Source organism: Ammodytes marinus (assembly GCF_949987685.1).
Source record: "Ammodytes marinus genome assembly, chromosome: 9".
Lineage (NCBI taxonomy): Eukaryota > Metazoa > Chordata > Actinopteri > Uranoscopiformes > Ammodytidae > Ammodytes > Ammodytes marinus.
Window position 1 is genome coordinate 27,354,260 of NC_137213.1, and position 17,217 is coordinate 27,371,476.

A 17,217-nucleotide genomic window follows, 5' to 3' on the forward strand; every position below is an offset into this window, starting at 1 on the left:
CTCTATAGCTACGAGCCACACATCTAATGTTGTTAATAAACCACTATCAATATCAATGTATTTAGTTATTAAGTCACTGTTATTAAAGACCTACTACACCGGTGGAAATATGAAGGTATATTGAACTCTGAGATCCTATGTAGTCTGAATGTGCAAAGAAGTTAGAAATCGGTTCATCCTAGCCTGAGAAAAGGCAGAAAGAGTGTTTTATGGTCTCACTGTCTAACACTACATTTTCCTATGAGTGACATCACACGTGGTAAATTGTAGGGTTAGGATTAACAGGACAGCTGGGCCGAGGGAAGACTTAGGGAAGACTGAGGGAATAAAAACCTCATTCATTATATTACAATAGCGATTTTATAATGATAGAATGCAGGTTTCGTATGGGTGAAGTATTCCTTTAAGTTATTTTGTGACTCAATGTGGTTTATTTGTGGTTTTGGTCTATCACTATTTTTACGTATTTGATTCTCAGGCTGACATTGACAGCCACATGAAATATGAAACATCATATGCCTATTCTTTGTAAATCTGCAAAATGGCAGCTCCTAAAGAACTGTGGTATTGTTTAATATGACTTTGAATGACAAAAATATGTGTCTTCTCTCAAATGACATCTACATGGTGAGATCCTATACGCTTGCTTCATTCTAGGATGTTTTGTTGGACTTTTATTGCACGGCAAACAATTTTTACTCCCCACACTATTGTGCAGCCCCTTATTACACTTCCAAAACATCAAATTATCAATAAGAGGTTGTGGAGCCAATAATTGATTAGTTTAGGCCCTGTGCATCCCTTGCCAAATATAGCATTGTTAAAAAAAGGGCTGCGGTGTCATCTATTGATTAGTTGTTATACTTTGCTTACAGGTCTGGATCCGTTGCCATAAACGATATCATCAATAAAAGGTGGTTGTGCCAAGAATTGATTAGTTTAAAGTACCCCTGCAGGTGTGTATCCTTTACAGTATAACAGACTGTATCACAATAAAGAGCAGGAGCGGAGCATATTGATCGGCGCCGGCGGTATTACAGACCAATAGGCTGAAAACACATTTTTAAAGGATATGTTGAGACACGCTAATGAGATTTTAAAAAAGTTCAGTTTTTCTATTGACTGGTAGACTAAAGTTTCTGTGTATAGTATTGTATTGTCACATATTTATTTATTTATTTATTATTATTCTTCCGGACAATTACACATAATACATAATTTTCTCATTGCATATTCATACATATTACTTTGTGTTATCGTCCGAAGGGAAGCAGGAGAAGCCAAAGGCTTATCGGGTCCCGCCCCCACTGCCATAAGATTCAGATACACATATTATGCTAGTGACAATGTCCAATCCCAAATCACTTCCGATAATGGCTGTTTTTGATTAGCAGCATAACTCAACTCACACAGCAGACACACACACACACACACACACACACACACACACACACACACACACACACACACACACACACACACACACACACACACACACACACACACACACACACACACACACACACACACACACACACACACACACACACACACACACACACAAACACACACCACACATTAATGCAAATTAAGAGAGAAAGAATGCCTCCAGACAGTACTGAACTGATTCGATTTAAAAGCTGAACTGAGAATTTAAAGCCATTTAAAGCCCTCGGATCTAGGACATTTTTTTTACTAAACACATTCATCAAAAAGAAAAATTTTTGTGTTTGTAGTGTGGTACAGTATTGGGATAGACAACTAATGTCATACGGCCCCAAAAAGCAGAGATCACAAGAACGTGTTGAACATTTATCAACTGGTAAATTAAGTTTCAAGGTCAGAGTCATCTTCAACATGATTCAGCAGAGATACTACTGAACCCATTTCGTCTGTTTTTTAATCCAACACTCAATCATATCCTACTTACACCCCAACAGTATTTGAACTCCCTCATGGTCAAGGTCTCCCACTCCCACTCCTAACTTGAAGAGGACAATCTACCATTTTTTTTCAGCAGAGGACCATATAAGTTCATACTGAAGTGTTCACTCATCTCAACTCATTCAAACTTGGCAGCAAACAATCCCGACAAAATAATATGTTGGCAGGAAAGCAAGAGATGAAATATAGAGGTCGAAAAAGTGGACTATATCCACTCCGGAACTCTTGACACTTGAGAAAATTACAAACAGAATTGATGACTATAGTAACATCGTTGGCAAAGTCGGACAACTTCCGCAGAGACACTCCACAAACTGAACATGTTGACCTAAAGATGGAGTCAGTGATTCTGGAGAATGCTTGTTGTCAAAATAACTTTAAGTCAAAATCAGTGAATATATTTATTCGGTTTACAGAGCCTAGGCTGTGTATTAACATAGGATTTTTTTTCCAGAGCGCATACAGGACGGACAGGTATCGGATCATGAGAAGAAAATCACTGATTTTGACCAAAAAATGTATTTGGACAACAAGCATTCTCCAGAATCGCTAAATCCACCTTTAATTCTACATCAGCTTTTGATTTATGTGTTGAAGTCATACTTCTAACCTTTATTTATACAGGTAAATCCCATTGAGACCAGAGACTCTTTTTCAAGGGAGTCCTGTTCCCATTTACACGGTACCATTCACACACACACATTCATACAATGATAGCAGGCCAACTATCTACATTCACACGAGGCAAGATGGGTGAGGTGTCTTGCCCAAGGACACATCAACCATGACACAGGTGGCAGGGCAGGGATCGAACCGCCAACCCTTCGATCATTGGCTGACCCCCTCTACCACCTGAGCCATTGTCAGTTTCCATCCCACTTTAAGTGAGAGCAGTGAAACTGAAAATGTAATAATTTCGATATTCCCTCATTCTTTGTGTGGACCCACCCAGGTTGAGGAGAAAATCTCTGCAGTGAAAAATGAACCAGTGTCCGTCTCGTGACATGTGGAGCCCTGATCTTTAAAAAGCTAAAAGGCCAAAGCTAATGAGCACTTGACTACGGGACGTGTCCATTGACAGGAGAACAGAACAGAGCAGACACCCCCGACCTTTACTCAGCGCTAAAATTCTGGAGAAAGCGAAAGAGAGAGAGAGAGAGAAAGAGAAAGAGAGAGACAGACAGACAGAGAGAGAAAAAGAGGGAGAACAAGAGACAGACAGACAGACAGACAGAGAGAGAGAAAGAGAGAGAGAGACACAGACCGAGAGAGAGACAGAGAGAGAGTGAGAGATCAGAGGGGAAAAAAAGACTGAAGAGATCAAGATTTACTGTGTCAACCCTGTCAGATATAATTGAAAGAGAAGTGGTCTGATGGCTGATGTAGCCTGAACACTTTCTGCCACAGCTGTCACTTTGAATCAAAGGGATCTCCCCGCTTTGCTCTCTCTCCCACGGTGTGTGTCTGACAAAGAACCGACTCAAGCCATCCACAGAAACCCAGATACACTTAACGACCGTCAGCTTAACATCGCTCTGTCAGCCAATTAGAACGCAGAGATCTCTGACACTATGGCTTAGAAATGTAACTTGACAACGTAGGGCTCGTTATATAGCATTTCTAAAAACTATTTTTAAGTTGTTTGTTTATTTGTGAATGTAGTCATACAAGCCAAGGTTGTGTAAAGGTTAGTTTATATCTGATTTTTTTTTTTACCAATTATAATAATGTCCAATGTGACATGTGATGTGAGTGATGCTTTTGTGTGTTTTGACAAGCGAATGTCAACTATGATTTGACAGTGGCTTTTCAAAACACAGTCTCAATTTATAATTTTCTTTAACCGTAATTATTTACTTTAAATTATTAAAAACTTCATGTCTAAAAAACATTAATACACAGAATGATACAGAGAAATGGACACTGTTGGAATACGAGGGGCCAATCACCTAACAAAAGCCTTGAGGAGACCCACTCTTTTCATTCCTTCTATATACTTCAGTAATCCTCTTCACTCTGACACCAGAAACCAACTCAATTTGTCTCCATTGTTATCGTAGCGGTGCAGGTATAGTGTATGTAACAGGTATAAGGATGAAAGCCACTCAGGCATAGCGCTTCTTATGCTTTACTGTCGAAGGGAAACCAAGCTTGACATAAGTGTGCTGTTCCATACAGCGGCTTCACTATAAGGAACAGATGGATGGATGGATGAGTAAAGAAAGAAACTGAGTCGTTAATAATGCACCGATATTCCACCTGACAGGTACATACAAAGAGAGAGAAAAAGAAAAAGTCTTAAAGCTATAGTACGTACATTTTTCATACATATGAATGTTGGTAACATGCCTGCCATCGCCAAACAAGTTGATACAAAGTTGACTAAATCTACCAGCTCCACAAAATGGTAGCGTTTACAAACTAGTGTCGCAACCCCAACACTGGCGCAGGAGCTCAAGAAAAATCCCAAAAAGCGCCCAAGAAATGTTTCAGTTGTTGATTCTACTGCTAAGAAAAAACCTGGACGTACAGCAGAAGGAATACAATCCATGCACGATCAACAAGGCCTAACTTCATGTAGATTCGCCGACAGTGTTGTTGTTATTACTCAGAATTCCTCATGGGGGGCGACAGGAGTTACGCACTATAGTTTTAAGAAGAATGGAAAAGGATGGGTAGCTGAAAGGAAGAGTGACAGTTTACAGACATCGAAGTGAGCACTCATAACCTGCCATGAAAACATTTAAATCAATACTTTAATAGTTGGCAATCCATACACACACAAAACCAAGCTATAATTAAGCCACTTTTAAATCTCATTCATTTAGAAAGAGATTACCGTGGCATTAAAATGCTGTTTAAAGTCTAATTCCAGCATAATTGCAGCAACATGGCTGATAATTGCCAGCGTTGCCAGAGAAAAGAAAAGGCTGCTTTTAACATTAGGAACCACAACAGAACTGGCTAAATTAAGTCCAAGCAATTAAAGTGTGAATCGGTTGGAGGGAAGGGAAACCAATGATTACAACAGAACACAGTCTTTAGAGAGGGCAATTTAAAAGATTAGTTAAAGCATAGAAGGCAGACAGACAGACAGAGAGAGAGACGGACAGACAGACCGAAAGACTGAATGAGACAGAACAACGGAGAGACAGACAGACACACAGACAGATATGGACATTAAAAGGGACTTGGGGAGAACGTAAAGATGGGCGGAATGAAAAGCAACACTGAGAGTGGATACTTATCTTCAGGTTGGTCGCTAAGCAACACTTTTTAATAAAATACCGATTATGATAATAACAACAATTGATAAGATTAAAAAAAAAAGCTTTTCTTGGCTCTTAAAGATGCTTAAAGGCCAGAGAATATATCCTAAAATGAGAAAAAAAAATCTATTCATAATCTTAACATATCTTGGTTGTTATATGAATCTTTACTCACAATAACATAACATGACAGGAAGAGACGAGTGATGCTTTTTTGTAACCTTTATTTATACAGGTAAATCCCATTGAGACCGGAGACTCTTTTGCAAGGGAGACCTGTTCCCATTCTCACGTTACCGTTTACACATACAGCACCGATAGCAGATTAACTATCGACATTCACACGAGGCAAGGTGGCTGAAGTGTCTTGCCCCAAGGACACAACAACCATGACATAAGTGGCTGGGCGGGAATCGAACCGCCAACCCTTCGATCATTGGCCGACCCGCTCTACCACCTGAGCCACAGTCGCCCTTTTACAGAGGTTTGAAACAGTCAAAGTGGTTCAGAGCCTGGCCTGTTTATGTGTGGATCAGCAAACAAACACTACAGGACTATCAGCCTTTTACACCAACAATCCTGTTTGCTTAAAGGCTCGACCCTCAAACAAAGTGAGGAGTGAGCGGTGTGTTGTCAAATACCACTTCATGCAAGTACAAAAAAAAAACTTTTTGAGCGAATTAGACAAAATATTTTTTTCGTGTTTCCATCACCATTATCTGATGCGATACTTCAAAATGTGAATTGCCAGAACAGCAACCAAAAAAAAAAACACATCAAGGGAGCCAAAAATAGAGAAATTATTTTATTCAATTTCTTTCAAATTTGGACGTTTCTGAAATCCTTTTCTGATGCGATAATTAACATTTTCCATAAAAGCAGGGCGATGGCAACCCAGCTACTGACATCTAAAAGGCCAAAGCCAGATCACTAAGACAAAGAGAGCAGCCTGGCAGCATTTTGCAACAGAAATCCTGTTTGCTTAAAGGCTGAAACCATCAAACAGAGAGCGGACTGAGCGCTCTGTGTGTGTGTTGCTGCTGCTGCCTTTAGTTTCCCAGGTGGAGAGAATCATTTAGATCCAGATAAAACCCGTTCTCTCTGATGTCTGGATAAAGCAGAGAAGCAAAAGGAATCAATATATATCTGTTATAGTGAAAGCACAGGGAAGGTGACAAATTTGAGTCCAAAGCCCATGGTGAACTGATATTTTTTGGTCTAAAGCAACCATCAATTAACAGCATACAGGATAGGAATATACTCAGTCCAGATATGGCTGAGAGCGGACTGAGGGCTTTGTTTTGCTGCCTTTAATTTCCCAGGTGCAGTGAATAATTCAGACCCAGATTAAACCCTTTCTCTCTGATGTTGGGATAAAGCAGAGAAGCTAAAGGAACGCTAAGCTACAAAAACACATGAACTTCACATTGTAGAATTCCTCACATCAGCAGCCAACACACAGGACTCACTGCTGGGTTTTATGTTGCAAGAACGAACAATACTCGGGTTTATTCATCCTTCTGGCAACATATAGAGTAACTACAGGGAATTAAAAGGGAATTAAGAGGTTTTGAGGTGTTCTCTTTAATATAATTTTTCTTTTGTCTCTTAGAAATTATTCTGTTCTACCTCTAAGCGTGTCTCTAATGAGTTGTGATATGTGAGGCTTTGTGAATTCAGTAAAACAACGTTATGGTTTTGTTCTCTGTGTTTTGAGCCAAAACAAGGTCTTACCCACACACAGGGGGAGTTATCAATCTTTTGAATATATTTTTCAAAAAGCTAGAGTAAGATTTTGTCAGCCAGGTCCATACCACATCATTGCAAAGTCACTGGTTCGAATTTTTTTGGTCCGTTAATCAATAAAGGCTAATGTTTAGGGGGAGCTTATGTTAGTGTCAGCAAAAAAGTTAGAATAGGCGCTGAAACGATACCATAAATTGATTTATTAACAGAAAGTTACAAATCAAATGCTTTCTGGTGACATTAAAAATGGCCTCATTGACCATATTTCACCATAATATGGACAACTAGATAATTAGACATATAGTTAATGACACTAGCCAATAACTGTTTAAACCTGTACACCAGCTAGACTTCTGTCTTGTCATTCAATGTATATGACTAAAATGGCGTCTGACTTTCAGCCTAAAAATACAGTTTATTCAAGTCTCATTCATAATTGTGTAAGATGCACTCTCTTCCTCACCGTCTCTCCTGTTGAGTTTGGCGAACCCCGGCGCGTGGCTGCTGGACAGCTGGGAGGAGCTTCTGAAGGACGAAGGCGGCAGATTGGACAGGAGCGCGCTGTCACACACCTCTGTCAACCAATCACAAAGCAGAAGAAAAAGAACACAAGGTTAAAATTTTAGACTAAACTTTTTGAACATCCAAGTACATTTTTATAGCGCCTTTCAAGGGACACAAGTAGCACTTTACAAAGTAGGACAACAAACATGCAATGGAACAAATCAAGCAAACAAAAGGAATCCATATATGTTATAGTGAAAGCACGTGAAAGGTGATGAATTTGAGTCCAAAATCCATGGTGAACTGATGAGTTTTTCTCTTCAAAATGTCCAGGGACGATACATTGCAGTTAATATCCAATTTCACATGGCACTCTAACGAAATAATGTCTCAGACTGACCTGGGAATTGAATTGTTTGGTGATATTTTTTGGTCTAAAGCAAGCAACCATCAATTAACAGCACACATGATAGGAATATACTCAGTACAGATATCGTTGTAATGTACAAAAATGTGACTTGAATGTATGCGTCTCTACTGCAGCTGACAAATGTGTTGGCACTAACAGAACATCGATATCAAATCAGTGTTTCACAGAAATGCTCTCCGCTGAAAAAGTTCCACACAAGAAGTTTTCAGCCATCATCCATTGCTCTTTCCAGAGTGAGTTGTTGAACAGAAGTACCACAACACTTCTGCTGAGTGATACAGCACTCACAGGTTCAGAAAAGCAGACGTAACATAGCAGGAGAAACACATTTTTTAGCCTGAAAACACCATTAGGCAGCTGAAGAGGAGTGGAGTTAGCTCAAGTATCATTTAGCTGAAGCTTTTAATGCCTGTTAAGTGAAAACAGGCTTTTTGACATCACGCTGCAGTCTCTCAGTGGAGAAATTAAACTACACACACACACACACACACACACACACACACACACACACACACACACATGCATGCAAGCACACACACACATGCATGCAAGCACACACAAACACACACACACGCACACACACACATACAAATACACAGCAGCGGGTTGGTACAGGAATGTCTACTCTTTAATCAGTATAAAAACATCTACATTTTATGGTTCAAAATCATTTGATGTGTTCACACCAGGGCCATGCACAGGCATTTTGAGGGGCAGTGGCTCAGACAAGAACAAATATTGACTGTCAATCACCTAATCTCCTACATTTTGGTTCCATTTTATGCATCCATTTGAAGCTTTTCTGCATTAATTTTTGATGTAAATGTCTTTATTAATGCTAAGGAAAAGACAACGTACAGGTAACAGGCAACACCCATAAAGTACATTACTGTCTTTATATTAGAAAAACACAGCTGAGTGGTTCAGAGAGCCGATATCAACAATATAAAATAAATCAATGCTGAGGATATCACACTATCACACACTGCAGGAGATTAATTATCCTCCATCTTTAAGCCTGAGTGACAAACTGTTGGATTGTTAAAACCAGCAGGACGGGAGCTCGCTGATGCTGAGAGCTAAAAGCCTTGTAACAACGCCTAGAACTTCACATGTGCATTTCAGCATGTATTTGCTGTGCTTTTTTTTTTAACAAGATAGATAGATAGATAGATAGATAGATAGATAGATAGATAGATAGATAGATAGATAGATAGATAGATAGATAGATAGATAGATAGATAGATAGATAGATAGATAGATAGATAGATCAAAAATCACGTTAAATGTCCCCCAATTGGTTCACAGCTCTTTGTGCTATAATGGCTCCATATTGGATGAATGAACAGTGTCATAATGTCCAGCTGGGTAAATGAATGCTGTAATCACGTCATGTTGTATTCAGATGAATGGGCTCGTTACAGAATGGGAACTGATGGAGACCAATCAACTCTGTCAAGAGAAAAACCTTCAAACGTTTCACACACTATAATGGTTTATGGATGATAGGCTGCAATAAAAACGTCATGTATTGTACATAATGGGCCGCAATACTCGTTTAAATTGGCTTTAAATCGGTCTTGAGAGCTTTTGTCAATTTTCCTACAGTGGCTCCAACCATCACTTTATTTTGCATCTTACCACAGAGTAAATAAGTACAGTAAAGATAAATGTGTATACAATGTTTTAAAAGCATCATATTTAAAGTGCAGTGTATAGAATTGGTTGGTATTCTTTTAGAACAGACTTGGTAATCTAACATTCCTAAGTATCAGTGGCGATTCTAGGGGGGGAGGGGGGCTGGGGGGCCATGGCCCCCCTTTCATCTCACTGGCCACCCCAGTGGTATGTAGCCTAGGGGAGAACGGGGTAAAATGTAACACGGGTTGGTTGTCACAATCGTTATATCTCGGAACCAGAAGGCGCTGTCAGTGAAATTTTGGTATGTAAATATCCACAATTGGTATCAGAGGTCATAGTCTTCCTTGGAGTTAGACTGCTGAATTTGAGGTGAGAGGACTGTTTGTGTTTTTCATGTCAAATTGAAAATATTTAGCTCCTCAGTTTTTTTCTTCTAGGCTTTTACACAATGGGTTTATAACAAAACACTTGTTACCAATAAAAAGTGTGAAGGGTAAACTATAGTTTAGATTGTGGTTAGCAAGCTAATTAGTTGTCAGATGGTTGTTGGCCTTGATGCTAGCAATAAATTCAAGTTGGGGTTGGTTGTCACATTTTTTGGGGGGTTGGTTGTTACATGGTATCCAAAGGCTGCAGCCAGAAAAGGAACCCAATAACGAAAGAAATTGTCAGGCTGTATCCTCACTGACACCCCAGAGAAGGAGAGAATAGAGCAGGAAAAGGCAGCTAGCATGCAAAAGAAAAAAGGGCAATAAAATCAAAACAACCCAGTGCATCCCAAACTAGACCAGCTGCCAAGGCTACAGTAAGTTATGTAGGCCTATTTGTCAACTTGACAATGCAATTAAACTTTCACATTTTTAATCTTTTTAAGATTATTCACATTAAGATAACATTGTGACAAACAACCCCATGGTGTGTGACAACCGACCCCTTGATTCACTCCAGTGGCATTTCAAGCCAACACCTTAAGCTTCAATTTAATGTAGGAATGACTATTGAAAGATGTTTAGGTGATGAGCAATTCTCACTAGAGTAAAACAAGTTATCTTCGCCAGAATGCACCAGAATGCTTAGATTACATGTTAAAAACACAAAAAAAATCTTCTGGGGGGGATGCCCCCAGACCCCCCTTCAGGGGTTTAATTTTCTGACAAACATTACAATGGATACTAACATGATGTGGGCATTTGGGATTATAAATCATCTTTGAATTGGTTGTACAGCATATCACATGCTATTCATTCAGGTGTGCGATGGCCACCCCACTCTAGCTCTGTGGCCCACCTTGGCCACCCCAGTCAAAATTTCCTGGAAACGCCACTGCTAAGTATGTTTTAATTAGTGTATAATTGCTTTAAAAAAATATCTAATTATCTTAGAATGAGCCTTTTATATCTAGGAGAAGGGCGCGCTGCCATGTTGCACCGCCATGTTTTTACAATAGCACAGACAAACTTTGAAGCTTTTTCTTCTTGTAAAAGTGCAACATGAAATAATAATACCATTAAAGCCATTTTTCTCCTATCAGTCACACACTCCCACAACGTTCTGTCAGGCTCTTGTAGGAGGTGGAAATGATTTTTCCTCAGCCTGGCAGCATTTTTCAGACGGTCTTTTTGAGCTTGTCATCATCTGTAACAGCTGTAATTATTGGCTGCTTGACAGATTTTTTTTCTCTGGTTCGCTTCTGCAGATTAAAGACATTGGGAGACGCTACAGACTCGTTTTCACTCGTTATTAATTTATTTTCTTCATGGCAGCTGAACACTGGGCCAACGAAAGACTTTTAGGCATGATTTACTTACGTACACTACAAATAGACTTGGAGACATTGACTAGCGGAGCAAAATCAGAGCTACAAAAGACTTAAATGCACTTGCTGCAGAAGCGGATGTTATTCTAATACCCAACTTCTTCTCAGAGATCAATAAAGTGATGAAGATGTATTTAGTGATTTATTCTATAGTACTTCTTCTTCGTCTTCCGACAGGTGCGTTTCCCTAGGACACCCACTATGTATTTTTTAAATTTTTGTATTTATCCTTTATTTAACCAGGTTAGTCTCTTTGAGATTAAAATCTCTTTTTCAAGAGAGACCTGGCCAAGATGGACAGCAGAACACAGTTACACATAAAACACAATACAAAATACAAGTTCGATATTAAATACAGTTGTACAACATAAAAATAAGATTCTTAACTACAAACATTCACAATTTCCGATGGAGTCCAACTTCAAACTCTTAACAACAGCCTTAAATTAATTTAGAGTTACTAGGTCCTGAAGCTTAAGCTGCTTCTGTAGGTTATTCCATGACGACGGCGCAAAAAACTTAAAAGCTGTTTTACCCAGCTCTGTACGAGCTTGAGGAACAGTCATGAGCACCATGTCCTGAGACCTTAATGCATGGGGGACACATTTTCTGGACATATATGATGACAAATAACAAGGGAGTTTACCTAAGATCGCCTTGTAAATAAAAACATACAAGTGACTACTACAGGGGTGGCCAACCAGTCAGAGACAAAGAGCCACATTTTTTACTGTGTTACTGCAAAGAGCCACATCGTACACACGGGTACACACAGTGGCGATTCCAGGAAATTTTGACTGGGGGTGGCCAAGGTGGGCCACAGAGTTAGAGTGGGGTGGCCATCACACCCCTGAATGAATAGCATGTGATATGCTGTACAACCAATTCAAAGATGATTTATAATCCCAAATGCCCAAATCATGTTAGTATCCATTGTAATGTTTGTCAGAAAACTAAACCCCTGAAGGGGGGTCTGGGAGCATCCCCCTCCCCCCCCAGAAGATTGTTTTGTGTTTTTAACAAGTAATCTAAGCATTCTGGTGCATTCTCGCGAAGATAATAAAGGAAAAAGTCAATATTTATTTCAGCTCAGATGAATAGTAAAATTAGCAAGACAACATAACTTGCTAGCAGCCAGATGCCTAACAACTGGACAGAGGGACGGATGACCACTAGCTTTTGACCAAATATCTTGCTAAAAAAATAAACCTTTATTTATGAAAGTCTGCCCTTGCTAAGAACATGTTACACTCGCTAACTACAAACTTTAATTTTTTTATTCAGATTTCAAAAATCTGCTGGGACACGTGCCTATACACATGCATGGGTGGCACGCATGTCACAAGCACACTTATGCTGTTTTCAAGACCTTTGCTGACCAGAGACCAGTTCTAGTGGCCACAGTCCTACCATTAATTTAGTCATTGAAAATTGCAAACTGATCTCATATCAGTGGATTGGAGTGTTTGTGTGATGAACTTGGCAACTACCTATCAAAAAAAGTTAAGAAAGAAAAAAAAATACATATCATCTCTGAACTAGGATACATATCAGGAAAAAAATGTAATTAAAAAAATAAAATAAAAAATAACATTTGAACTGGGGGGGGGGCACTGGGGTGGCCAGTAAGATTTCAGGGGGGGGGGGGCGTTTTTATTTTCGCGGGGAGCTTGCACATGCATGCACAAGCATTATTTATTAAAAAAAAAAAATAATAAAAAATAGGGGGCCCCACACTAGGACTTGAAACGGGCCCCCAGATCGTTAAGGCCGCCCCTGTGATAATGACAGAACTGGACTCCTACAGTACTAAAGACGACAGGGCAGTCATTTTCAACAATGAACATTGTGTGCACTGCCTCACACACAAACTCTAAGTCCAACCAAGTCCACAAACAAAATTATAACAATTTAAAATAGCGTTTTTCTCTTACTATGCATGTTGCTTTATGGGACTTACTTTTAGCATGGAGAGAGCTGAAGTGGCGCTGAAGATTTGAAGCCTTGAAATGCGCAAATGACACCTGGCATATAAGGCAGAATGGCCTGCCATAACGTTCAACAAAAAATATGAACTCCCCCACTCTGTTTCGGAGCGAACTTGACACAAATAGTTTACTCACGGAAAACCTCCCTCCAAGCTGAGCGGGCAGTTTTATGTTGCGTCTGCACCAAACGTTTGCGAACGTTATGTTGCGTTGCGAACAGGCATACACATAGGGCCTACACATTAATAAAATAAAAAATGAAATAATAGACAACATGTAAAACGAACGTAAGAGCCGCATGAAACGTTTGCGAACATGCACACACATAGGCCCACACAAAAAAAAAAGTATAAAAAAAAAAAAAAAAATATAATCACATAATTTGATATGAACTGAAGAGCCGCACGAAGCTGGGCAAAGAGCCGCATGCGGCTCGCGAGCCGCGGGTTGGCCACCCCTGGACTACTATGTATAACAATGCATAAAACCGATAAAGATTCTCTTCTTGAAGTAGTGTGAAAGTTTGTTGTAATAATACAAATAAAAAAATCCCCCAAAACCATCTTAAATTCATGTGCACTTTTAGTTATTACTGGCTAAAAATCAATACACCATTCAATAGTGTTTGAGATGTCTTGGGAAGTGTTAAATGAAAATACCAACAATTCTGGGAGTGCACTGTTTAAAAAGTGAAACACACTGTTTTTCCCACACATACATTACCTACAGTAGCTAAAGCTAAAGCCAAACTAGCGCTGCTGCCTCCATGTGAAGTCTGTCTGTTAATGGATGTTGTTCTCCATACGAGACAAGAACCAATTACTCTGATTCACGCTGCGGTGCGATCCTCCGCTCACACACTCTGACAGTCCGGCTTTAGCTTCCATTACTCTGTCAACAGCAGAGCACTTCATCTCAACAACAACATGGGGGTCTTGATCTGCCTCTTTAGACCCAACACTGTCTGATGACAACACTGTTTAAAAGGGAGAAACCCTCCTTTGAAATATGTAATTCATTCACCGTATAGAACTTACTTGAAGGAATACAGGAAGAGAAGATACTTGTATAAGCTGGTTCGCTTCACTCCAGTGGCATTGTATGGCTGGACTAAAGTGGATACATACAGCTTCGGAAAAAATTAAGAGACCAGTCTGAATTTTTCATAAATCTTCATCTCTACATTACTTATTGAAAAATGCTCTTAATGACAAAAACTGTATTGGAATTTGGTAGAAATGTTGTCAGTAGTTTATATTATAAAACCAAAATGTTTATTCTACTCAAACATATGCCTATAAATAGTAAAACGAGAGACACTGAACATTTGGAGTTTTCTCTTCATTTTTTCCAGAGCTGTATATAGGCCTACCTATGTTTACATGACGACTGAACCTGCATTTAGTTAAAAAGTAATGATAATACGGTAATACAATTGGAAAATAAAATAAAGAACCTGACATATTTTTCGGACATTTGGGGCTTTTGCCGCACACTCGTGCTTATTTACACTTTATATACTGACTTCATCTGATCATCATAATGCTTTGGTGACATGAATTTAAACCTACTGTACGTTGTTTTTGGGCACTTGCTGAAATGAATTATTCTTTAAACGGTATTAAACGGACTCATTCAGGATTAAACACTGGTTATTGCCGCTATTATTTTGTAGTTTTAAAACACTTTATTTTGAAAAAGAAAAATCTACTTTTGCCATCAAGGCCTTTTAGCGAATCAATAGTGATCTTCCTACGTATTGGAAAGACATAGCCATTATGTGGAGCATTTTCTGGTGCTCTATCAGCAAGCAACCACATTGACTGTTGGCAGTCATGACATAACGATAAGTTAAACATCAATAATATTGATTATACTTTATCCTAGTGTAGCTGGTGATGCTTTAAGGATGTTAAACCTCCTACAAGGAGCTTATCAATGCTCATGACATCACACAGACTAGATCATCCTGTTTTTTGACTGACTATGACTTACTATTATTTATTCAGGTTCCAAAACTTGAACAATGAATAACAGAGTGATGAACCCTTTTTAATTTCACTGTATGTAAAATGTTATCTTTGCAAATATATGACCAATAAAACTTTGAACTTGAGCTTGAACTTTTCCTCCATACTGTCCCCAATCAAAGCTTGCCCCTAACACTTTGCTTCATCATCATCATATTACCATTAGTAATCTTATATAAACACATTACCTCATTGAGATGCATCCTGCCGTCTCTCTTTCACTCACTTCCTAAACAAATGCACGGGCCATCAGAACGCACAAGCAAAGATCTTTAGGACAACAGAATCTGGTGTCGTAAAAACACTGTCTCCTTCTTTCCAAAGGGGGCGCTGGAATCAACAATAAAAGTTCCTCGTAGCTACTTAAAATGCTCTTGGTGCGTATTCTGTCACAGCAGTTATCAATTAGCATCTTGATGGATCATCATATTACCCTTTAGAGCCAAAACATAAATTATTCTATTGTTAGTAATATAGTCATTCAGAGCTTTATACATTATTGAAATCCTTTGTTCAAAAATGCAGCTTTTGATCTCAAATTACACTTAAGAGCAAATTATTTAATGTTTCTTTTGAAAGTAATAGACAGTCATTTTGTTTGTCAAATATATTAAAGGCATACTACGTAATTCTAGAGAATGTTTCTTGACAAATCACTTTTTGTCCGAATCAGTGAATATCTCCTGACAATCTGCTACCTGTCCGTACTGTGTGCGCCCTGAAAGAATATCTGGTGTTAATCCACAGCCCAGGCTCTGTAAACTGGTATGCAAACAAAGTATGTACAGGCAGCACATTGTGAGAAGATATTCAGTGATTTTGACAACAAGCATTATCCAGAATTACCTAGTATGCCTAGTATACAGCTTGTCGCCTCAACACTCCTCAGAATGCTTCCGGCTCCCCAGTAGCTCCTCTTGGTAGTATTTATCCCCACGGGCCTTAGCCAGACAGACAGACAGACACACAGACAGACACTAGTTACAGTGGGAGGTGGGGGAGCCATCAGCGTGAAAAGCAGGTGAATTACATTGGTCTGAAGCGTTGAAATGAGAGGGACAGCTTCTCCAATACCCACAGCTGTAACCCCTCAGGAGATAATGTGTCTGAGAGCAGAGAGAAAATGAGACTAGAGTGGTATAAAAACACCGGGCTGCTTTTCTTCTGTGGAGCTTTTGCCATTTAAAGAGCAGACATCCCTGGACAGTGTGACCAGTGAAGCACAGACACAGACACACACACACACACAGACACACACACACACACAGACACACACACACACACACACACACACACACACACACACACACACACACACACACACACACACACACACAGCTGGGAGGTAATTGCAGCTAAATGTTGAATACCTGCCTCACTCTGCAGCCACTGAACCTCCACACTGACCCGGGCCGTATTGGACACACAGATATTCACTGAATATTAAAACTGCTGCACCTTCCTCACCGCTATAAATGCCAACACAAACAAACACACCTCCTTTCGCTTCCTTTCAGCCTTAGTGTGGGGAGAAAAACAACTGTGTGTGTGTGTGTGTGTGTGTGTGTGTGTGTGTGTGTGTGTGTGTGTGTGTGTGTGTGTGTGAGAGTTTTTTCTCCAGGCTTTTACACTTCAGGCATCCAGTATAGCAGAAGAAAACAAGTTGACATTTCTGCATCAGTTAAATGCAAGCAAAATAAAGGGTTCAATAAAATGTTGGAGCTACAACACACCCATCTTTAGAGGTGTAAATCACTGGTTTCATCATGATACTATATTAGATCTATTCATTGGACAGCGATACGATATTTGCCGCTTTCACAAAGGCTAAACAGAGTTGTTTAAAGAT

General features: G+C 39.4%; 1 protein-coding gene across 1 annotated transcript in view; it reads right to left on the bottom strand.

The window, feature by feature from the left end:
- Window positions 1–17,217, bottom strand: part of LOC307255310 (contactin-associated protein-like 4) — a gene marked incomplete at both ends in the record, with an annotated part of 110,707 nt that overhangs the window by 72,635 nt on the left and 20,855 nt on the right. Inside the window, one exon of the mRNA XM_080033988.1 lies at window positions 7,423–7,533. Coding sequence (XP_079890114.1) covers window positions 7,423–7,533 — 111 coding nt within the window. The remainder of the gene's footprint in view (window positions 1–7,422; window positions 7,534–17,217) is intronic.